The following is a 24288-nucleotide window of genomic DNA, read 5'->3' on the forward strand; positions in this document are numbered from 1 at the left end:
ATAGTGTCTTGTCTTGTATTTTCTTTTTAATCGCTTTCAACATGTACTCTTAATACAATAACAAAACAGTATACACAGGTCACACAACACTGAGAGAAACATATTCAAATTATTAGTTTGTTTATCACCATTGATATAAAACACCTTAATATTGACACAAGATAGTATTTAAATAAGGTTTCCACCATGTGGATGTGGATTGCACTGCAGTAAACTGAATCCAGGAGAACATATGGGGGGCAGTTTAACAGCTTCTGTTTGTATGTACTGTATATATTAAAAAAATATATAACATTAATGTATGTTCACAGTGCTAGGCTCTGTGTCGAGTCTGTGTATGTCCTTTAATTGTTCTTACACAGGAACGGACCACATGAGCTATAGTTTATCTTTATGAAACACAGTGAAACCTGCTCCTAGATTTTTTTATATGATCACCTGAGTAGCAAATTCATGCCACATTTGAACAACAAGACCTTGTCACAGTAGCATATGGGACGGTGCCAGGGCCACAAATTTGAATTTGGACAGGCATTGCCTCCCAAACAATTTCTAACACTGCATTAAATGTAATAAATATAACATACTATGAGCATAATATCTTGATAAATACTTGAAATATTAATTTTACAAATAAAATCATACATTAAAACATCCTGCATTGATCCTGCCTGACTTGAAATGTGCTGCTGGACCCTGATGTCCACGTCATTATTACACTGTTACACAGCTGAGATGTCACTGACTTACAATGGACATTAGAAAATGGCTTAATTGTCCATCTGTTATCAGTGCCCCCAGGAGACAGCCCTAATGAATTTATCACAAGGGTTTATTTAAAAAAATAAAATAAAAAAAGATGAGAACAATTCCCGTTATGGATAATCTCCATGAGAAGAGTTCATTGAGAACTACGGTGTTGTCATAAGAAGCCGCAACAGATGGAGTCAAGATGTCATGATGTTTGTGACACATCTGGAAAATGAAAAAAATGTAATTGAAATTGGAGGGAGTTTATGTGGTTTGTAGAGATGCTGGTTAACTCCCTTACCAATGAGTCCTGTCACTGGGATTTTGTCCCAACAGGTGACTGCATGCTGCTTTGTTGTCGTTCGGCCCCCTGCTGCATCGGTGTTTCTGAGAACAGCTCCTCCGTGTCAATCAGCCCCTTGTTATAAAAACTCAGTTTGTTCTTCAGCCTGCACTTGGCTACATTCTCCACCACACATAAGTCAGCTGCAACACAGAAGAACACAATTCCACGTGTAAATAAACAAGTGTAAAAAGCTGAACAGGTTACTTTGAATACATTTAATACACATTTTAATACGTGATAATGGTGGTTATATAGGGATGGGCATCATTAGGATTTTATCAATACTGATGCTACTTACTCTTTTCTCACCACCAGAGGGCAGGCTACTCTGTTCAAACTCAGCCAAAAATGGCTGAGAAATGGTTCACACACTACGGTATGAACAGATGTGTACTGAGTAAAAATACGTACAGTGAGGACTCCCGGTGGGGTCAGAAACGAGTCCGTTGGCCCTGCAGTCTTCACAGGGCAGTCCCCCTTCCTCACTTGAACAGCTGCACTGCACAGGAAAGCTGCTGTACAGGTCAGCTTCAGCCTCATCATGGGCAGCCATACTGTCACTCAGATATGTCACCTCCGACTGGCTGTATTCACAAGGTCCTTCCTGTGCTGGAGAACCAGGTACCACACTCTGCTCATCATGCTCCACTAGTATGGAGGATGAGGGGCTATGCACCACATATATAGCGGCTATATCGTCCAGGCTGTGCGGCTGGTCGGCGAGCGGGCATCTGGGTGGAAGAAGCAGCTCACTCAGTGCCAGAAGGACCTGAAGACAGTTGAGATTTAAAATTTTTTTTAAAATCCAGAGAGATCCAGAAAGAGAAGAGCAGATCAAGCAGCGTGTATAGCTGGTTAAGTGGGTTTTGAAATATTATTTTCTAAATCTTTTTCTTTTGGCTTCTCCCTCACAGCGCATGATCTTCTATAAAAGTGGATATACTTTATGGAAATAGGTCCAGATCTGGACTGCAGTCTGCCATTTAGTGACCCCTGATGATCTATCTCATTCACTGCATCCACACATACTGGTCCTTAAAGAGAGAGAGATCAGGATTTTTGAAGTGAGGTTGAAAGACGACCTGTCTGAATGTTCCCTGTACCCAGGCAGCACATGTATGTAAACGTTCCTCTTCCAGCCTCACTTCAAAAAATCCAGAAGTATAACTTTTATGGTGAAGAATGAAGTACTACTGACATATTGCTTACATTCTCCATGTTTGGTCTTTGACGGTGGCGGCTGACAATGCAGTTCATGGCCAGATCCAGAAGTTTGAGGGCCATGGAAGTCGGCCACTGGCCGGCCGTCCTGTCCAAAAACTGCAGACAGGAGTCCAGGCCGCCACCACTTTCCTCCACCACTGTGACAAACACGTCTCTCTGAAAGGCAGAAGGGAGGACATTTTGTCTGGGTCTCACAACTTTAAAGGACTTCTTCAGGGTTAAGACCTTGTTTAAGGGTAAGGATTAGAATTGGGTTTAGGTTAGGGTTAGGCACTCCGTTGTGATAGGGAATACCTTATATCTATGGTGTGTCCTTACTAAGATATAAAAACAAGTTTGTGTGTGTGATGACTCACCAGCAGTGTTGGTCTAGGTCCGTCCTCGATGACCTTCCGTCCTGTTATTGCTTCCAATATAAGCTAAGGGCAAGGTAAACTGTGATTAATGACAGCGAATGTCAAGACATTCACCAAAACAGCATGTACTTAGTCATTCTGCGTTAAGGAATTTTTAAGTTGAATGAGGTATCGACACGTGGTCACCACTGAGTACCAACATGACTCAGAAAGGTTTGCAATCACTGAAAACAAAACCACTGAACAAGTTTCACTCTCCTGCAACAACAACCCTATAGAAAATCTGTATTTTTAGCTCGCATCTTTGGAAAGTACGTGTCACTACAGGGATTTCAAACACCAGAGGTGTTAGTATACTAACACAAAAACATATAATAAGTACTTTTGGTACTTACTGTTCATTTTTCAGGTAACATTTCAGTGATTATTTGTAATATTGGATGCAGTGCCCGAAACATTTGAGTATGAGCATAGGGTTCATTTGGACATACAGTATTTAGATAGAATTTATGTGGGTGCTGGTTATGACCCAAGGAATCATTTACAAACTCATTGTTTTGGTTTTAATGACCATATTTTCACTTCTGATTCACACTCACTGCTCTGAGCAGCAGATGACCTCTACATTTCCATTGTAGAGGTGGTGGAGACCAAAAACCGAGCCAAAAGACATTGAATAGTATGTAGATATTTTTTGTTTTGGTCCTGTTCTTGACTCACAGAAGGGAGGATAATTAGCCTTGAGCTTACAGACCTTACATTTGAATGCAAAAGTAACTAAAGGTTGGACTTTACTTGTATTCCTGAATGGAACGAGACAATGTCGCTTTCATGAAAATGTCGTGGGAAGACTCTCTCAATAACAAATTAAAATGGCAGGTCAGTTTCACATCTGTTTACTAGTATTGAGTGGGAGGACAACATGAGGAAATGGCCTCATGTAACGTACGAGGATAGCTTTTAATTGTTTTGTGCTGTCGCTCAGTGTGGATTGTTGAATGAATGAATGAATGAAATTAAATATTAAAAGTGTTGAATATACCCCGGTTTTAATTACACAACTATGATATACTATAACTATAACTACTATACTATAACTGCTACTTGGGAAGCCAACTCAGAACACTAACTACATAATTAGCTGTGGTTTTATTGTCAACTAAGTACATCAAACAGACATATGGTCAATGTGGCTTCTTCACATTTAAGGCCACAAACGGAGCGTTTCCTTGTTTATCTGTGGAGGAAAAAGTTCTCCACGTTCCTGTCTTGTTTGTGGCCTATGATCAAAACACTTCCGTTGCTGTTCTGCCTATACACCAAACCGGAAGTTTATGACGTCTACTTTTTAATTTCTGCCAAAAACTAGGTCTATATGATCGTGTTGTAATCACCATTCCAAAGCTGTAAACGTCCAGGCTGGAGGACAGCTTGCCATCTCGGATGTACTCCTCTGGGAGGTACCCCAGGTTGCTGTGGGAACCTGTGTTGAGCGTGATGGTACAGGACTGACTGGCTGACTTAGGACGGAGACGAGCCAAGCCAAAGTCAGACAGTTTGGGCTGCAGGGCATCGTCCAAGAAGATGTTAGCACTGACACAGGAAATAAAGACAAGTCTTAATTAGGGCAGTCAACGCAAGTATTACAATGAATTATAACGATAAAGATAAATCCCTCTCTATGATACCCCTCGACCCGACACTTATGGCAATATTTGTGTGCCACATTGTTGACAATGCTTTATCATTCACCCATGCAAACCCACCCATGTAAACATGTAAGTCTGAGTAAAATCAAGCTACTCTTAGACTAACATACCTGGATAATGCGATACATAGTCTGATTACTTCTACATGAATTAGTCGGACTGGGCTCCGATTGCCTGTCTTTAGCGGGATTAAACTGCGCATGTGAATGTACTGACTGACTGTGTATTATCCAGTCAGATTACTAGAAAGGCGTGCTTCTGTATTATGGGAAAGCTGTAAAAGATATTGACTAAATCATGTGCCTACCAAACTGGATTTTGACACATTTTTCAGGAAAGTACTTTTATGATACATATAACCACCTATATAACATTGGGCATATTAGTGTGGCTGAGAAGTGAGTGTGTTTAGTGTCTCATACCTGGATATGTTACCACAGATCACTGGACAGGGCTGGGCCGTGTGCAGGTGATGCAAAGCCTTTGCGATTCCCTTGATGATGGCGAGTCTCTCTTCCCACGACAGAGGGCACTCTTGTTTCTGCAAGGTGACAACATGCCAGTAAATATTTAACGCACCAAACCTCCTGCTTTCAAATAACGGATACAACCAAAGAACTGAAGAAGCTGAGACAGAGTGAACTACAGTGGATTCTATCACATCAGCTCCTACTGTCATCTGTAGAACTATCATTTTATTGTTCTCAAAGAACAGCTAAATTCTCATGTTTGGGGCTGACTTCTAAAAGACTGTGATTAGTTACACACAGGAGCAAGAACAGGAAGTAGATGAGCTCCTTAGTTTTCAGGTAAAGCCTGAATCCTTCTCGTTTTACATCTGTCCTGGATTCGAAGAATTCTTTTTCATTGTACTGACTTCCGGTGTCGCCATGGAGACACATAAACAATTTCACTAGCGTCAGCTACATTTTTTGTTGGCCAATCCAAGCATAGATGCCTCTTCATGTTCTTTTCAAATGTGTGCACCTAAGTTCAAAACACTTAAATAAATTGGTATGTAAGATAAAAATTCAGGTCCAAGATGTAACCAAGAAGTGGCAGGTTACATGATGAGTCTGCATAAAAACTGGATGTAGCCTTGATATTTGAAAAGAAAAGGAAGTAGGAGGGAGTGGCAGTTAGCCACCAGGGGGCTGACTCCACTGGTTGCAAAAAGAAGTCAGTTTGAATGGAGATCTATGACAAAATTAGCTTCTAATTCTCAGATGGCATATATCGTCAGTGAAAATGTTTCTTGATGAGTTAATGATCTCAAACGCTAGTTTTGCATCTTCTTCAATTTTCGTAAAAATGGGTTCCCATTTAGAGGAAAATAGATGATGAAGCAGAGCAAATATGAGGAGAAACAGCGCGATTGACAGTTGCTATAGTTCGATACGTCCCTTCAGGTGACGTCAGTGAACTTCTGATATCTCAAGACTTCGGAGAGTTTGTTTTTGTAACCGGAAGACTATGTTCATTTTTATTTGCAGTCCATGGACCTATCATTTTTTCCCTTTGTACACTGAATGACATGACTGCAATGGCTCCTCTCAAAACTGGTAACATGTATGGGCTGCTTCAGTGGAAGCACTAACGTGTTAAATGCTGGAAAGTCTCTTTGCACAAAAGCGAAACTTGCGTCTTCTACACAAAGAGGTTGAGACGGACCACGGAGTGAAGATCTACTCGGATCCCCTGCACTTCATGAAGAATTGGCATTTTAATTTGTTTCTGTGTTTTGGTCTCGGTTTTTGGCCAAGTGTTTCCTGATTTTCAGTTTCCACCAACAACTTTCATTTTGGTGCGTCCCTAACCAATACCAAAACCAGTATCGGGTCCCATAAAGCCATGCGTACTTGTACTTGTCTACTCTGATACTGCTACACCCGATTCCACTTATCTCACTCCATCTTTATCTCATTTCAATATACCCGTGTCTGACGTATGTCTGTGGGGAAGAGGAGGAGGATGATGAGAGAGCAAATTATCTTATTTGGAATAAATCTGACTCCCTAGCTGACTTTGCTCGGTCTATTTACGCCACTGTATTTTAACGTTGGCAATGACAGTGTTACTTCAAGCCCAATACTATGTCAGGTGGAGTTGGTATAAAACTTCTGAGAACCACTGCACCTCATACAACCCCAGTTAAAAAACACTGTACTGTGCTTTTTACATGATATTAAGTGCTATTTCAAGAGTGAAAGGGGTTTCTGGAGAAGAGAGATTTTGTTGGGCCTGTACTCTTCATGCCACAGTTATGAGCTGTGAAATTTCACCAAGATGGCTGATCTCTGGCATAGGCTCAGTATCTGTTTGTACATATGCCAGATTTGTTCCAGGACACAGGTTAGCGTTATTGATGGTGGATAGTTTTCTTTTGCTCGTAGTAATACATTTGTACTATTATTATTATTGTCGTGTAAGTCGTGTAACGCGAGCTGCAGTACTTCCTGTTTCATGTCCTGTTTCCTGAGTACAATATTACCCAGCAACTATTGTGTTTTGGCTTGGTGAACATCGCAAGGGGAAACTCATTTCACATCCTCTTTTCAAAGAACAGGTGTTAGTATTCACTACAAGTGTACTCTGACAGAACTCAACTTTATAGATCCTGTTCATAGATATTAGCACTGTAGATATGTCTGATTTGTTTCATAATAATCTGTGCATTATTCCCTGAAAAATGAACAAAAATGTTGAAAAAAAACCAATCTCACAATTTTAAAGACAGTGGAGAAAAAATACTGTCTACCCAACTCATCCTTTAATTGGATCCACCCAAGGGGTGCTAAATATTGGAATATATGTGCTATATACTGTATGAAATAAATACAGACGTGACCTAAAATGTAATGTTTGTAGAACGTGGTGATTATGCAGAGCATCACATCATCTGCATAGAGGAGAACAATAATGATAAAAAGCTGGAATATTATAGCAAAACATTCTTTCTTGAACTTTGAAGGGCAGCAGAATACAAGCCCAACAAGGTTTCATCGTCTCTTTGAGAATAAATGAGTGAATTAATCTTTTTTTTATGTCGCCACCACTTTTACTCCCTCGTTTTCAAGTTGTGGTCATCTGCTCGCTGCATTGAGAGCAAAATTTGATTTAATTTGTGTGGTTTTTTTTGTCTGTTTATGTTTTGTTTGAATTAAAGGACAAGACAAGTTGTAGCTTGACATATTTAATATGACTGATCTTATCTATCATTACATGTCCCAACAATGTGTTTAATATGCATGCACGCACTGCCACGACATGCTCAAATTGTCATGACAAAAGTGAATAGGCTCTTCCTTGGACCATACTCCACTTTTCATGATAATCAGTTCAGTACTTTTTGCACAACCCTACTTACAGGCAAACAAATAGGTGGCATAAAAATCATAATCAATAGCTGTGTTTCCATCATGGTGCAGTTCAGTTTGGTACAGTATAATATGGTGTGGAATGCAAAAATGGTCAGGCAAAAATGGAATGGTATAGGGCTGGTTATTTTGTTACTATTCCTAATGGAAAAAAATACACACCATACTGTACCAAACCAAACCATTCCACTTGATGGAAAAGCGGCTAATGACACATGTACCTGTTGGTGTAGCCTGTGGTGCAGTGATCCATTGGGGAGGTATGGGTACACCAGACAGTAGTGGCCCTCATCGGAAAAACAGTCCACCAGGTCTAAGATATTTGGATGCTGACACCTGTAAACATATGAGCACACTTAATATCTATCAGACGAAAACAAAGATAAGAGATTTCAGATTTTTCTTTGATTGAGTGTCGGCACATACATGCGATGAATTTCCATTTCCTTCCTGAAGAGTTCCCACTGCTTCTTCCAGGACACACTGTTTATCTGGACAATGATGGGAAAGAAATATGTTTCCATGAGTGCACGGACTATGGACAAACAGAATATGACGTAAAAAGGAATACGAGCTTGCAGAGGTTGACCACATGTTGGTATAGATACCAAAGCATACCAAAGACGCACTGAGAACAGATTGTGATCTGATCAGTCAAACCACCTTCTGAGGTAAACATGAGGGCATATGATATCGCATCAAACCATAACGGTGCTAACAGCTGTTCACCAGTAAACACAAAAGCAGTTCTCAAAAGAGTGATGACAGTTTCCTGTATACAACCATCTTCATCTAATTTCCCTGTACTCTTTTTTTAATTTAGTTTTTCTTTGGTGGGTTTTTTGGACCCATGCTAACCAGAGGAGAATAAAATGTGAGACAAATCAGACAAATCAGGTCTCAGAGCGAACACTAGAGCCACAGTATATGGTTTAAATGTGATTAGGTTCAAATTAAAATATAGAGAATGCAAAATATTTAGTGGCAGGGGTAACTGTAGAGTCACTGAAGTGAGGGGAGTTGTGGTTACATGGTACAATGGTTTGCACTCTGGACTCTAAATCCAGCAATCTGAGTTCCAATCTCTATTAGTCTTTCTTTTGGGCAGCCAGTGTCCAGGAGGAATGGAATTTGGCTTGCACATCGAACACAAATGTTCTCTTTCGTGCTCTTTTTAAGCATTCACGCCGTGTGTCAAGTGTGACCGCATTTTTAGACTGGGTAGGAAAGATCCAGAAAATGTCAGAGGTGCCATTTTTGGTCATTCGCAACTTCGCGTACAGCCCCTCATGGAACACTTACGGAAACATTCTCAGACTTCAAGTGTTTATCTGAAAGCAGCTTTCCAGTGTTTGAATCGGCAGTCACCTGTTTAAAAACCTTGACGGCGAACGTTTTATTTCCGACACACGCTCTGTAGACGCTGGCAAAGGGGCCCTCTGCGATTCTCATGTCGTGATGAAAATGGCGGGTTCCTTCTATGATGTCTCGCAGAGTGATGACACGAGGCTGCGTTTCAGAGGTGGGCGTCACTGGAGTACAGAGACATGTCTATGTTATTGCCTTTTACACAAAGTCACATGTGCCGAGTGGAAAAGCAAGTGGGACGGCAAGGGAAATTCCGCCTAGAATAACACATTACCAGAGGAAGGTGTGAAGTCGTCCTCAACGTGTCGATGGCTCTGCGGCAAAGGTGACTCTGGAACAGAGAGTGAAGTTGAAGTTGTGTTCGCTGGCATCACACATGCAAGAGGAACCAAAAAAAAGGGACTTTACATTTCCTCTGCTTACTATTACTACTTCTCTCCAGCCGTCAGGAACAGTCTACTCATTCACACTCATACTAGGAACCTGTCATGTCGTGCAGCAACAATATTTATAACGCATATGAAACACAAAAACCCACATACATGAATGCTAGACTGAAGTGTAATTACAGCAGTACAAATTCTTTACAACTCATTTCTGTCATTAGGCAGAAATGAACTTAATTATGGATTATTGATTTTAGCTTTGTTAGTTTGACCATGTGACATCATGATCATCTGGGATATTCCAGCCACCTTACACCACATTGTAGAAATAGCGCTGTTTAATTTTTTACATTTCTGGAATTGTTTTGCATAATGAAAATGCTCACATGTGCAGTTATATTATAGTTATACATAACACACACACATATATACTGTATATTCCTGATATGTTATATTTCCAATATGTCTATAATTTTTCCAATTTATCAACCAATATTGACTCAAATCTTGAGTGATATAACACACATAGACCACAATACAATATGCAAATGAGTACACAATATATGATCTGGTATATGTGTCCATAAAACAGTATATTTACTCATATTGACAGATAGGGGATATAGCAACTGATATAAGATATACTGATCGATATATAGAATGAAATCCAGTGCATATATATTTGATTTATAGACATATAAGGGATATAATAACTATTATAGATTGAAGGCTATAGAGTATATCTGTCAAAATGGTATTTATCCTGTCATCATTATTAAAAAAATCACAGTAATGTTGTCATTTGTCTTATGCTCAATCATATGAGACGTATTTCACATGTGGAATTCAAATACTGTATATAATCCCATGCGTTTGCTGTAACTGACCTCGAGCTGGACTCTGAAAGAGCTGCAGAGCCCTATGATGACCCATGTCCTGCAGCACCATGAGCAGGTCCTGTACCCTGGTGTTCTGCTGAGCCCAGGACCACAGCAGCTCTCTGGTGGGGCTGCGACCCGCCGCCTCCAGACGCTCCAACATACGAACTTCTGAGTAGCTGGGAACAACGCGGACAGCTGGAGGCAAGGGATGAGGAAAAGACGCTATGTTACGTACATATATTACTTTACACAACACCATAATATAGTGTTTATAAAGCAGTCTTCCACACAAAGTGTAATGGTTGTTTTGTAATCCCACACACAGAGACAGAGGGAGACTTTGCAAACTCCACACAGAAAAACAACTACAGACCTTGCAGAACATCTTCTGGTAACAGTGCAACACAGAGGAAAACCTGTTGCAATTTCAGTGGTTTTTTTTTTTACAATCGTAGATATTTACATAAATAAGTAAGCAAATCCTGTTTTCACTGTAACACCTTCACACAAATGTAAAGACATAATGACAAATACAAAACATATAAGAACATACTATATATGAAGACACACACGCACATGATATAGATATACTGTTGATATACATATACATACACTATGGTTATTTCACATATGTGACATTTAAGGCAATATCATGCATGGTATTATAATGATAACAATAATAATAACAATAATAATAATAATGATAATAATAATTACCTTACTTGTATAGCACCTTTCAAAAAAAGGGCTTTGAAATACATTGTTTTATTATTTGTTTTCCTTTATTTAACCAGGAAACTCCTTAAGAACCTCTTTTTCAAGGGAGTCCTGGCCAAGAGAGGCAGCAGCAAATACAATACTATAGTGGAAGTAACTAACTTTATAACGAAGTGGCGAAATGGTAGCATCTACTTTATTTACCCTTATGTTTTGCTTTTGACAATGACTGTTGAAAACAATCAGACCTTCTGACTACAAAGCCTTTATCAACGCTTCCGTTAGCGATGTAGAGCCTCCCTCACTGTTGACCACCACGCACTCACTCGCCGTCACATATCCGGAGAAACAACCGCGCTCAGTGCTCACCTAGTGCCCGCCAGCCGAGCGTGTCTCCCCCGCAGTCCATGACTCGACAGAACCGCTCCAGCACCAGAGGAGGGACGTCGTAGAGGAAAGTGTCCATCTGGTTGTGATTCTCACTGCACTGACTGTGACTGTGTGAGTGTGAGTGTGACCACGTCCACTACTGCTGCTCTTACTCAAACGCGGAATTCCCGTTTTATCGTCAAACCGCCTACGTCATGACTGAGTCAGAGTTGTCACACACACACACACACAATCTATCTACATAAATACAAACAAACACACATACATAGATTGTTGGGAAGATTACTTTGGAAATCTAGTTGGTTATGATAACAATTGAAAAATGTAATAGTAGTGTAACTATTTCAATTACTTTCTCAAACTAATATAACTAATTGCATTTGATTCCATTATATACATGCATATTTGTTATTTACACAAATAATACACTGATAACAAAACACGATGGAATGTAAATACATAATAAAACATGTGTAGCATTATATGTGTACAGAATGTGGAAAACATGATACCGTGTTGACGACAAATGTACTTTTATGTGTTCAAAAGTTTAACCATACCATAATAGTCTAACCTTTTCCAAATCTCACATAATAAAGATTGCACCACAAGGTGGCGCTTCGAGGTCATATTTGGAAAAACTAGATCATGTTTGAGACAACAGTGGTTAGACTACATCTTACTTCCTTGTACACTGTTCTTACAGCAGCAATGATATGAAACTAAAGCTGACTTTGTCATAGGCATTACACACGCAAGGTTGGCACTTCTTCCCCATTGTATTGTATACTCTTTGCATTGTACTAAAACAACAAACGTATTACTTCATATAAGTGTATTGTTCTTACAATGTAGGTTATTGTAAGAAAAATATACCTATGTTCTTACAAAATTGCGTTATAACGTGAAACACAATAGTGGCATAAATAAGTAACATATATATCTCACAGGACTTGTGTTCAGATCACAGAAGGAAAGAAAAGGAAGGGACATGAAGGGAAAACAAAGACTGAGCAAACAAAACTGAAAAAATAGATAAATCACACAAATGAAAATCAGTAGTTATTTTTATTGTAATGAATAGCAGTGTCATATATTGGCTCATCCATACTCTGCAATTACATCAGGTTGTCAGACCTTTTCACAAAAAAGTCATGTTGAAGAACATTTCAAACCCCTTAAAGGTACATTTTCACACTTTTCTGACACCTTACAGCTGCGGTAAATTGCATAATTACACAAATACAGACATGATAAAAAAATAAGATTATACTCTAACTTTTTAGGTAAAGGAGATGGTAGCATACTTAATGTGCAGCACCTCTATGCATTATGGCATGGTTGACAAACCGCTGATGACAAATATCAGTAAGTCGAAATCAAATTCAAGGACTTTTCACAACCAAATTCCCTGGAATTGAAGTGCTGTGCTGACACGGCTTAAGATGGGAGGGCAAATTGTAAGAGTCGCTTTGCACACAGTGTCCACTTTTATTGATTTGCAGCACGTTCTGCATCTGGCCAAGTGATTGTCCTTGGGATGTTGGGCAAGCCAGTCTTTTAAATTTCCTTTTGTGAGCCAGAGATCTTGGAATTTGCATTTCCCCAGGCATCACATCATTTGCTATCTCTTACTTAAGGTTACTCACACAAAATTCAAGCCCTGTCTAATTAGGGCGATTTTCAAAAACTTTCAAGGGCCTTTTTTCATATTCACAAACTTTCAAGGTTTTTAAAGACCTGTGGGAACCCGGATCACTGATGATGAGATTGATGGTACAAAGGGAGAGGGACAAATGAATTTACAATCACATACTCTTTTATTAATCCCACATATATTTGGAATAAAAGGCCCTTGCAGTGAATGTCTACATATTGATATGTTGACTACATGCCATATGAGTTAATAACATCAGCAAGTGCTCAGGTGTGAAGTCATCCTTCCCCTGGAAGAGTACTTAGTTAAAGATAATAGAGAAAAAACACTGAAAGTTAAAGATTCTTCACGATTATATACGCCATTTTTTCAATTCAAAATGAAGGTTTTCCTGTCTATATGAATCAGCAGATATTATACAAAGCACCAGTTAAAGTAATAGTTCTTGGGTTTGTTTTTTTTTGAAGCAACATTGTATGAGGTTAGCACAGACAGCTAGCACTGACTGTGCAGCTTGCTAAAGGAGAACATGTCTGTCAGTGAGCAGGTTCTCAACAAAGGAAATGGACACAACACAGTTGCCATCAACTACATTAGAGTAGTTGGATTAGTTTATCTTTGTAGGGGATGACTGAATTATTATGCTATGATTTGAGGAAGACAAATTGCAAATTCATTTCCGAGTTGGTCTACTTTTAACATCATGTCATAAGAAGTTATTTTTTCTTACTTTTCCATGTGTGCGTCCGAACGATCATCAGAAATTCACTGATGTGATCGAAGGAGTGTTGTCATGTGGTGATTTACAGCTAGTCTAATTGGTGTGAATTTCCTGGACATCTAGCACTGTAAAAAAGTCCAGAGATAATGGCAATTCCAGATTGGCCATGGTCAACTGTCCGTACCTCATACAACAACGCTCCAACAAGCATGAACTATCCCTTTAAAACTACTATATCCTTTAAAAACATAGAGAAACCTGTTGCTGAGAGCTAGGGCTGCAACCTAACAATCATTTTCATAATCCATTAGCCAGTTGCTGATTTCACAAAATATTAAAATATGTTCGTTGGTGCCTCCAAAACCTGACGATGTCTTATTTTGTCCACAAACCAAAATTGTCGGGTGCTCCTCAAAGCCAAAATGGGTCTCCTCCAGACTGAGCACAACTGTGATTATCAAGCATAGGGAGGAAAGGTCATTCTCACTGTTACTGAGCAGATAACAAACAATATACTGACAGTAAATGTGGCACATACCTGGAACTAGGCCGAGATTATAGCTTAAAGATCCGATTCTGTGGAGGGAACATAAAAAACACAGAAGTGTTGAGGAAGTGGTGAGACACTATCAATGTGACATGTTCCAATGATACTTATACAATCAATTATTTATCCATGACTTAATTAGTCGCAAACTATTTTGATAGAAACACATTTAAGGTTAGGGCAAAACTGAACAAAACTGTAAATTTGCCAATAGACCTTTTAAATTCATGTGTATTAACGTGTGATCGATTGTAATTGATCATATCATTTGAAAACCTTGTACGTATCTGCTTTACCTATTGAATATTATCATGGCAATGCTAACAGTACATTCAGAGCAGACTAAGACATACCCCAAACGTGCTCGACCGTTTTCTCGTTGTGGGTTACGCTGCAAGTGTATCTTGCTCCTATTTCCGGGGTGAAGTTCGCAAATTTGGTCAGGTGGTAATACCAGTTTTCCTCAAATGCCAGGTCTTGCTCTTTGAGGAGGGCCATTGGCTTGCCATCCTTCAACAGCTTGATGGAGATCATTGGTGGGTAGAAATTGGTCACGTGACAGATCAAGATGTTGGGCTTGCCATGCTCTTCTCTCGTTTGGCTATACACCTGAACCGTGGGCGGAGCTAGGAAAAAAAACAAAAACAATCACTAAAAATTAGAGACCGTCTTAACACTGTAGATACATATGTACTATATGTATACAAATATAATTTATTTTAATATTCCGTATTTATATAGTCTGGACTATATGGTTTGAATGTTTTTAGTTTGTATGTGTTTGGGCTGTATATCATGTTGAGTGTTCACATACAGTATGTTGAAATGACATTATAATAAAGAATAATAAAAAATAATAATAGTTCTCTATATTTACCTCCCACAGTTAATTAAAAAGATTTGTTCACAGAATCGTTGTGTCGGACATCTTGCGTATGCCTCCTCCAGTGACACTGACGAATCAGTGATTGGCAGGCTGACTTCACATGATATGATCTAACCTTTCACGTAAATTAGTTTATAGTAAGTCTATAGTAAGACACTAGTTTTCTCAAGGTTTATACGTAACTTTTACAAGGAAGGGTTCATTTGGATAATAACTTTATACTTTACATGGACGTTGGCAGTAAGTTTGCAGTAAGTTTTGAAACCTAACACACAAGTTCCCCGTAACATGTCGAGTACAACAGGCCTATAGTCACGTATACTTACAGATCTTCGCCAGTGAAGCGCCGATTAGAGCCAGAAGAACAACGAAGATAAATCCTCTCATGACGTCCCCTTTTTGTCGGACTGTACTGAAAAACGCCGTGTATATATTTTTTCAGGTAATACACACGATGTAAGTGGCAAAGACTAGCTCAAAACGAAAGTAAATCCTGGCGCTGTGTGACCGTAGCGAGTGATGAAAAGGCGGATCTGCAGCTCTCAATTTGGACAAGCAGTTGATCGTAGATTAGCCAATCACAAGCAAAGAAAAAGTCGCATGACCGTGTCATCAGTTGCTAGGTAGAACACTTTCCGACATGTTGCCATGTTGTGGCGCAGTAAGTCTTTGTTAGAGCTCACTTTGGACTGTCAGCGCTTTTATTTAACATTCGTCATATGCATTAGATACACGCAATCATAACCTAAACCATCGTTTTATCATCATTTTATGATAGTTTTATTTAAAATAAAAAGTTTGTTATTTAAAATGTCAAACAATTAAAATGACCATACTGTAATGCTGGTTTCTTCCCCTTTACAACACTTGTCATTTGCTACACCATTATTGGGAGGGTAAAATGTGAGCGTGAAAGACTTTTAAATGAGGCTGTGCTTGCGTTTACATGTTGAAATAGATTGAGATAACTTCTCCCCACATGTATTTTTGATTTGAAACAACAAGACACTCTTTGTACAGCAGTGGTTTAACAGCATATGTACAATTAAACTGGTTTTATTCAACACTTCGAAATTCCTGTCTCACCAAATGACTTCTCAATTGTTTTCCCAGCAGGTGTCATTGCTGTGTTTTTCAAGGTTTTAAAGATAATGATAATGCAGACAGTCTAACCTGAAACACCTATTGGGGAGAGATGTTAAGTGTCTTACCTCTTATTTTGGTCCTGTCCTCACACCTTAAAATTACGGTGTAAATTAACGCTATATATCTCTGTATTGTTTGGTTTCACTGAACATGCTATCGTAACTCTCAGTTTGACTTGATTTAGCTATTCATTTCAGGTAAATTTTATATTCACAAATCAATGTCCCCGTAAGGGACCTTTTGTTATTTTTATGTAATTCATACATATTGAGATACCTTTTTAAACTTATTAAACTGTCTACTTGTGTTTTTCTTACATCTCCTGCCCTCACTTCCTGTTATGTAAAAATTGTAAATATGTAAGAAGACTGTAATATCAGGGGGAAAAAAAACATAAATAAAAACATTAATTTAAAATAAGGCTGAAACGAGCAGATTATACACGGAAATATTAGCTGTCGCACCAATCTTTAAATATAATGTTAAAAAAACAACTCAAAACTCGTCTCAGGTCAAACTTTCATCTGTCAGAGCCCTGACGAATTAATACTGGGCCAGTTATTGACATGTCTACATATTACTTTAATTGTTGCCATTTTCTACTAAATAGATAAATATTACTATAATGATAGAGACAAAGAGATAAAGACACATTTATAAGACAGTTATTTATTCAAAAGTGAGAGAACACACTCATATTATCTGGTCCAGAAAATAACATGTCATTAACAAGACCAGTTAACCCAATTTTAATCGGTGAAATAGTGTCAAACTGTCAAGAGGCTAAATAAACAAGCACATTTTATGATTTTAACCAAATATAAAACAAATTTAAAACATCAAAGCTGGAAAACATAAAACAGTGATGAATTACAAAGGACTGACAGTTCCTACTTTCTCTCATAAATGACATAAGTGTTGAAAATTTACATTCCCCCTACTGTGATATTGATATTTTGTTTTGTGGATAAAGTGGAGCCAGAAGAATCTTGATATTTTGTAATCCTGTAGATTGAAGATTTGAAGAGTGAATTTGAGTCAAACCCCCTGACATCCCTTTCAGAAAGAGAGGAAAAAAAAATGACATGACAATGGCGATTCCATTGGAAAAATCATCTGGCCGAGTGGTAGCCCAGCTTCACTGACACCAAATGGATGAAGAAGTGAATTTGCCAGGCTGGAACTTTGCTCATCCTTACATGTTTGACTCTGAAATAAAAGGGGGGGGGGGGGGAGAGAGAGAGAGTCATATCCATCTCATAATATCATCTTAACCTGATCCACACCGATACTGATTTCACACCCTTGATTATCCACAAATATTGATATCTGTCCAATAGAGTCCTTTTATATATTTTAAACAACTGTGACATTAATTAATTTGTCCTGATGGATTTACAACCTGGCCATAACAAAAAATCTGCTCCCATAAAAAAGAAATAATAAGCCTTACAACATTGTAGCTGCATTTTATTTGCAGTTTGTGCTTCTAGAATGCATATTTATTTATCCATGTTATGGTGTGAGAAAGTGCCTGGGCAAAATCAATAATTGTGCACTTGATCCTAAATTGTACTTTTAATGCACATGACAAACTAACTTGAAACTCGATTACACATTACATTACATATATATATATGTATATATATATACATATATATATATACATATATATATATAAAAGACATTTATAATTTGTCTCAAGCTTCTGGACATTGAGATGATAACTGTTGACGACTCAATCTTCCTCTTCTGCTTTGGTGTTTTATGGCAGTTGACATCCATAATTTTAGTATTACTGCCTCCTTCAAATTCTTGCTTTTTCCATTAGTTGTATGTTGTACATGAGTATTTCTTTCATTTTCATCCTTCTTTCTCACTATTTACTGCCTTTCTCAGCAGTATATCTAGGGCTGGGCAATAATAAAAAAATTAATTAATTATTACTGCAACACAGTCCTCTTTCGCTGCAATACAGCAACTGTCCAAAACTGTACAATCAATACACACATTTTGATGTATCTTGTGTCTAATTGGATTGTGTCATTTTGTGAAGTATTTACTTAGCTACCCACTACTTGGATGACAGGTGTATACGGAGCGTCATTTATGTGTTCCACACACTCACCCCAGGCAAAATCGGTCACTTTGGAGTTGTGAGTGATGCGACAGATGTACGTCTCTCCATCCTGTGGTTTGAAGGCCACGTTCTGTGTCAGATGGAAGTGCCAGTTCCCGCTGAAGGCCAGGTCGGTCTGCTCGACATTGGGGATCACTTGTCCGTTCTTCAGAAGCTCGATGCTGATGTCAGGGGGGTGGAAGTCGCTCACGTGGCAGATGAGCATGTTGTCCTCCCCGTACATTCCTGGTTTTTCGCTGTACACCTGGACTTTGGGAGGATCTGAAGGCAGCGAAAGAGGAATATAAAGGGATATTAAGCTAGACTGCTGAGAACCAGACACAGTCTCACCAACATCGGATGCCTTACAATATGTCAGTGGCATGGAATGAGTGATGTATAATTTCAAGTGCTGTTTTTCTTGGAATGGTATTAATCCCTGTTATTGTTAATTAGAGGTTCCTTTTTTCCTCTTCTTTCTTAAAAAAATGAATATAAATATAAACGTGTTAAGGATTTTACATGGTTTGTTTTAGTGTAAACAATTGAAATAATAGAATTATAAAGTAAAAATTAATTAAATATAAATATAAATAAATAACCTGTAAGAGATCGTTAAATGTGTTCGTTTTCTGCATTAAATAGAATTGCTTGTTCTGGATGCTTTTTTCGTTGTTTCACTCTTCTTATGTCACAGAACCTGAAGATAATTTTTATTTGTCTGGAATGAAAACTCGTCTCAACCTGAACGACTTTTGCCACTGACAAGATGGCGTCCTCTCCTTCACACAAAAACAATGGAATATCTTTGGGAACAACGGTGTCCACGAGATCCACTGGGCGGGAAAATGTAGAAGTAACTTCTTCACTCCCAAAGGCAAGTTGACGGCCATTTTATATTTGTATTTACAAAACACCACACAGCTTGCATTTGTGTGTCCAGTCAGTAGAGGGTGCTGCTGTCACAGCAGAGAATTGAGGAGTTTAACTGGAAATCGAAACTAAATAAATGCTGAAAAGAATTAACATAAAAACCCCTGTTTTTTCTTGTTCATCTATTACATTCACGCTTATACCAACTTTCACAACGACATCTATTTATTTCTTGGTGTAAGCAGCGTTTCACTCATGTATACATTATTTTATCATTTATTATTATTATTATTATTATTATATCATATTAATATTATTATTTTCTGCCTTTTGCTCTGTATTTTGACAATAGACAAAACACACATCTCCATTTACCTGCCATTTAGTTTGCCTGTAGCAATTATGAAGGCGTCAGACTGTACAGTAGGCTTCTTTTTCTGTAGTAAAATTCCAAACGTTACAGATAAAGACCAAAACGAGTACTTACTGAATTTGGACTCCACTGAGCAGTAAACAGCAGCCAGCGCTGCAAAACACAGAAGTAGCTTCATGTTTGGTTCAAATGATGCTCTTCAGAGGTGCGTGTGCTCTCCGTAATCTCACAGCAGGACTATAGCGAAAGTAACAGGAGTCAAGCAGTAATATAAAACTGTTTAGAGACCGCCCCCAAACATAACTGCAGCCAATCATTTATCTCCATCACACTGTTACTAGGTAGGATTTGGCCATACAGGTTTGGTTCATGATCCGCACTGGGAGGATTTGTGGACATTTCCTGAATCCATTTTAAAACAGGAGAGTGACTCTTAAAAACCAAACAGTATGCTTCCATACAGAGTGAACCCACGAAAGGAAGGCTACGTTTCATCCTGCTGACCTCTCTGTCTCCCTGCTCTCTGTTTTTAACACTGCAAAAATTGTTTTTCAAGAATATAAAATCAGCCTCATTTCAGAAAAAAAAGTTCTTTTTTTATATCTAAAAAAGCAAGATAGTGTTTTCACTCGAAAAATAATTAAGTTTTAAGAAAAAATATCTAACTTTCATTCTCTTATAGCAAAATAATTAAAAGTAAATGTACATAAAAGTGAATGGAAAAGGCTCTGGAACTGAATCATTTGTGGCACAAGGTCGACATAAGGTCATTTCATATATTTGTACTATCAATACTATGACTGTTCAAAAACAGAGGGACTAAACATCTTTTCAGTAATTTTTTTAACCAAAGATTTGTAGTAGTAGTATAAAGTATGAGTATTTCACGGTAAATTTCAAGTTAAAGTCACACTAAAACAATTAATCCAAAAAAGATTGTGTTAAAGTAAACACTTTCCTATTGGCATGCCTGTATTAGTTCAGAATTTCATAATAACTGTGCCATTTATTTGATTTGTGAATTTATTATCGTCTTGGTGAGCTGTTACTGTCCATTATGCTGTGCTTACTAAATGATCTGAGGACAATGGAAATGATAACACTGTGCTGAGGCCTTCACTGTCACCTCATTTCACCCTTTAAACACATGCCCATGCATGACTTTGAAGCAATATCCTTTTTTCATACACTTTGATAAAGTTCGACATCTTAAAATAATCTGCCAACTCCCAAATAATTTGGGAAAATAAAAGTGAAACTAAACACAAAAACAAGTGTGCAAACATCCGAGCAGTGGCAGAAATCACGTCATTGTCTTTCTGAAGAAACACGTTATGTTATTATGTTTTTTTTTCTTTTTCATAATTCCTTTAAGTATTTTTGGGCCTTTTAAATTTCTATCAAATATAAAAGATCAATAATAGTGTGACAGTAAGTGAAAATATGAACGTGTTTGTATGTATAAGGTGCATCCATAGTATATAAATAGACAACAATAATATATTTTCATATTTAGATATTGGGATGGGGTAATTAGTGAAAGTATGTATGCAGTGTATCCACACACTCAACAGTTTAGGAGGCAAAGCTCAAAAGGGCACCGTCATAATTATTTAACTGTTACAGTGGTAAGTCTTGTATTTACTAACATATTTTTTTATTTTACTGACCATACACTCATGCTAAATGTTTAACAGTACGTTTACAGTTGCTGTATAAAGAACTACTTCTGTGTCGCGGAAATCAAAGGTAAACATTCTTCGATAATCATTAATAAAGGGTTTTTACATGTATCTGCATTTATTTTGACTGTCACTTAAACCTCATAGATTTGCCCAGTCTTGTATAAAGTACCTAAAAGGGAAACGTGAGTAAAAGTACCAGTATCTTACCAGAAAATGACTTTGGTAGAAGTTGAAGTCACTTTTTATAATATTACTGAAGTTACAGTCTTAAAAGTATATGACATTTACCCTACCGGTACCCTGTGTGCAGAGACATAGTAACAAGTTCAACTCCACCCTTGGCAGGTTGTACTCAATTGCCTCGTAAGTCGCTTCGGATAAAAGCGTCTGCTAAATGACATTTAATGTAAAAAGGTGAGGAGTGAGGATTGACCCATGCTAGCTCAGTGGTAGGGCAAGTTGTCGTTCAACTGGCTCTGCTAGTCTTGAGCGAGACACTGTATGAATGTATGAAAGATGTGTGAATGGGTGAATGTTAAAACTGCATTGTAAACCAGCTCATCAACGTGCTATATAAATACAGACCACACCAACTCTTCTGATTTTATTTGGTAGTAACGAGTAACAAAGATAGTTACAGGAAATATAAAAATATAAATAACAAAGTCAAGTACAGATACATGAATTTTATACATAAGTACAGTACGAAAGTATTTGTACTTTGTTGGATTACAACACTATTTACCTTTAAGAATGAAAGGACATTTTTTGAATATACTGTTTTTTTTAAACTTGATGACCACCTGATTTCCACTGATATTTTTTTTTGACCTGATGCAGTATTATTCACTCTCTGTGGTTTGAGCACAACCCTCATACTGGTTTGTATTTATATAGCATTTTTCTAGTCTTGATGACCACTCAAAGTGGCTTCTAAATAGTGATCAGAAGTTATTAATTTATTTATTTACGTTATTTGGTTTTATTTTGGTGTTTTAAGTTAAGGCTTAAGTAAAAACAAAAGTAGTTGAACTGTTTACTTGTTTAATTCAAGTTCAGTATCACAGTGCTTCACTTTGAAAACGAAAGTGCAAATTCATACGAGGCCACTTTTGTGATTTTACTGCCATCTAAGGCTAAAAAAAAGAGTGACAGTGGTTTGGTGCATATAACATAACTATAATAAATGCAATTTATTCAGAGTGTTACATTTATATCAATAATAGTAAAGCTCCAGCTACTCTGTGGCTCTGTGTGTGTGTGTGTGTGTGTGTGTCCCAGTAAAGCCAGCAGAGGGCGCTGCTTTCACAGCAGAGAATATGTTTTTTATTGTAAATCGAAAGTAAATCCATTGCTGAGGGGAATTCCAGCAACATTGAAAACACCTGACAAACCTCTTTTATAATGTTTCTCTTTCACATGTGACTCTTACATCACCTAATGACCTCTTAAAGTGATCTCTGGATTGTTTTTAACAGACTGTGAGTATCATATCACAGACTTAAACAACAACGAGTACATTTTTCATGTATTTCATTTTACATTAAATTAAAAAACAAAACAAAACACTGTCATTATCATAATACAATGTGAGCCAAGGCTGAATATTATGCACATAATTCCATCTATCTGATGTGAAATAATATGAATAAAAGGGTGAAATATACGGACTGTATTTGGAGAAAGTATGTGGAAAGTGGAAAGTCTGTCACCTAGATTTCTTTCCTTTTTTTAATGTAAATAGTATTTACAGCAATCGTGTTTTGTGACTTGCAACAAATAAAGTAATAGGAAGTGGCTGCATAGATTTAGAACACAGTTAACACATTTATAATACTGACTCCTCCCTCTCCAACACACTAACACACCATCACAAATCTCTAGAAATCTGTTAAATCCATGGTTCTCAAACTGTGGTACGTGTACCTCCAATGGTACACAAGCTTCCTCTGGGGGTACTAAAATAATATAGAAATACTGTTCTACTGTATATACCAGTATGCAATCGGAGTGGAGCTGAGGAATTTTTACTGGAGTAATAAATTAAATAATAATAATTAGAGTCACCTTATCTCTCGCTCCATCTTAATCTAATTTTGCTATACCAGTCAGTATGCTTACATGTACAGTTTAATTCAGCTATGCCTGTAGTCCAACTAAGACTAAGAGTCTGAGTATACATGCGGAGTGGAAAATCAATTTATTTAGTGTACGTCTGACTCCTTAGGTGATGCTGTATCTCTCTCTCTAAGCTAGTGCGTTACGTTACAGAAAAACAGAGAACGGCAAGCTGTGGTTGCTGTGTTGTGCGAAGTAAGACACTGCCGTATCAGGGAGAGCACCATCATCTCCTTCTACTTCCAGGTCTAAAACCAGGGAGGATGAACGCCAAGTCCAACTCCAGTCCGATTAAAGGTGACATCGAATGCTCGTATCGCACATATACAGTATGTTAGTTATGGAGGTCTACTTACATATGTTAACTTGTTTTCATGGTCAAAAACCTCCTAGTCGCTGCAAATGAGCCGATCGAAATATCTCCTCACTGACGCCGCTCTCATCAGCCGCGCTGTTTCAGACCAAAATCACACCCCCAGAACGCGGACTGTGTTGTGATTGGCCAGCCAACAAGAGCTTTCCCACTGTCCTGTGATTGGCCAGGTACCTGGAAGTGACGTAATTGGTAAGCCAGCTCTCAAATACGGAGCTCCCCCTCTGGCATGATGGATGCTCTGCTAGTCATTATCAAAACATTGTTAAATTGTTGTGTCACGACA

General features: G+C 38.0%; 3 protein-coding genes across 4 annotated transcripts; all 3 read right to left on the reverse strand.

Annotated features, from left to right (window-relative positions):
- Positions 1 to 8: 8 nt before the first annotated feature.
- irak3 (interleukin-1 receptor-associated kinase 3) lies at positions 9 to 11648 on the reverse strand. Of its 2 annotated transcripts, none has more exons than XM_058626048.1 (13): positions 11484 to 11648; positions 10404 to 10592; positions 9405 to 9461; positions 9131 to 9294; positions 8189 to 8253; positions 7984 to 8098; positions 4808 to 4926; positions 4071 to 4269; positions 2677 to 2739; positions 2306 to 2476; positions 1508 to 1865; positions 1052 to 1236; positions 9 to 911 (listed from the first exon to the last, which is right to left on the reverse strand). In XM_058626048.1, the coding sequence occupies exons 1-12, from the start codon at positions 11578 to 11580 to the stop codon at positions 1064 to 1066; spliced, it is 1770 nt and encodes a 589-aa protein (XP_058482031.1). In that variant the 5' UTR covers positions 11581 to 11648; the 3' UTR covers positions 9 to 911; positions 1052 to 1063. The 2 variants fall into 2 exon arrangements, with proteins under 2 accessions (XP_058482031.1, XP_058482030.1); XM_058626047.1 differs by having other exon boundaries at positions 9 to 975.
- A 905-nt stretch (positions 11649 to 12553) lies between these two features.
- On the reverse strand, positions 12554 to 15854 carry LOC131457255 (beta-2-microglobulin-like). Its single transcript, XM_058626197.1, has 4 exons — positions 15642 to 15854; positions 14783 to 15055; positions 14421 to 14458; positions 12554 to 14330 (listed from the first exon to the last, which is right to left on the reverse strand). Exons 1-3 carry the CDS (start codon positions 15700 to 15702, stop codon positions 14445 to 14447), a joined length of 348 nt encoding a protein of 115 aa, XP_058482180.1. The 5' UTR covers positions 15703 to 15854; the 3' UTR covers positions 12554 to 14330; positions 14421 to 14444.
- Positions 15855 to 17110: 1256 nt separating this feature from the next.
- On the reverse strand, positions 17111 to 20090 carry LOC131455776 (beta-2-microglobulin-like). Its single transcript, XM_058623553.1, has 3 exons — positions 19941 to 20090; positions 18590 to 18862; positions 17111 to 17670 (listed from the first exon to the last, which is right to left on the reverse strand). The coding sequence occupies exons 1-3, from the start codon at positions 20002 to 20004 to the stop codon at positions 17657 to 17659; spliced, it is 351 nt and encodes a 116-aa protein (XP_058479536.1). The 5' UTR covers positions 20005 to 20090; the 3' UTR covers positions 17111 to 17656.
- Between the last annotated feature and the right edge of the window lie 4198 nt (positions 20091 to 24288).

Source organism: Solea solea, chromosome 3 (assembly GCF_958295425.1).
Source record: "Solea solea chromosome 3, fSolSol10.1, whole genome shotgun sequence".
NCBI classification, from domain to species: Eukaryota; Metazoa; Chordata; class Actinopteri; order Pleuronectiformes; family Soleidae; genus Solea; species Solea solea.

What these genes read in the sequence shown, in the direction of transcription:
- irak3 (XM_058626048.1), bottom strand. Translation starts at nt 11,580, where the DNA reads ATGGACACTTTCCTCTACGACGTCCCTCCTCTGGTGCTGGAGCGGTTC. An exon ending in CGACTTCACACCTTCCTCTG is followed by an intron (nt 9,295 to 9,404) that starts GTAATGTGTTAT and finishes TCTGTACTCCAG; the next exon opens with TGACGCCCACCTCTGAAACG. An exon ending in GACCTAGACCAACACTGCTG is followed by an intron (nt 2,477 to 2,676) that starts GTGAGTCATCAC and finishes TCTGCCTTTCAG; the next exon opens with AGAGACGTGTTTGTCACAGT.
- LOC131457255 (XM_058626197.1), bottom strand. Translation starts at nt 15,702, where the DNA reads ATGAGAGGATTTATCTTCGTTGTTCTTCTGGCTCTAATCGGCGCTTCA. An exon ending in CGCTTCACTGGCGAAGATCT is followed by an intron (nt 15,056 to 15,641) that starts GTAAGTATACGT and finishes TTTTTTTCCTAG; the next exon opens with CTCCGCCCACGGTTCAGGTG.
- LOC131455776 (XM_058623553.1), bottom strand. Translation starts at nt 20,004, where the DNA reads ATGAAGCTACTTCTGTGTTTTGCAGCGCTGGCTGCTGTTTACTGCTCA. An exon ending in CTCAGTGGAGTCCAAATTCA is followed by an intron (nt 18,863 to 19,940) that starts GTAAGTACTCGT and finishes CGCTGCCTTCAG; the next exon opens with ATCCTCCCAAAGTCCAGGTG.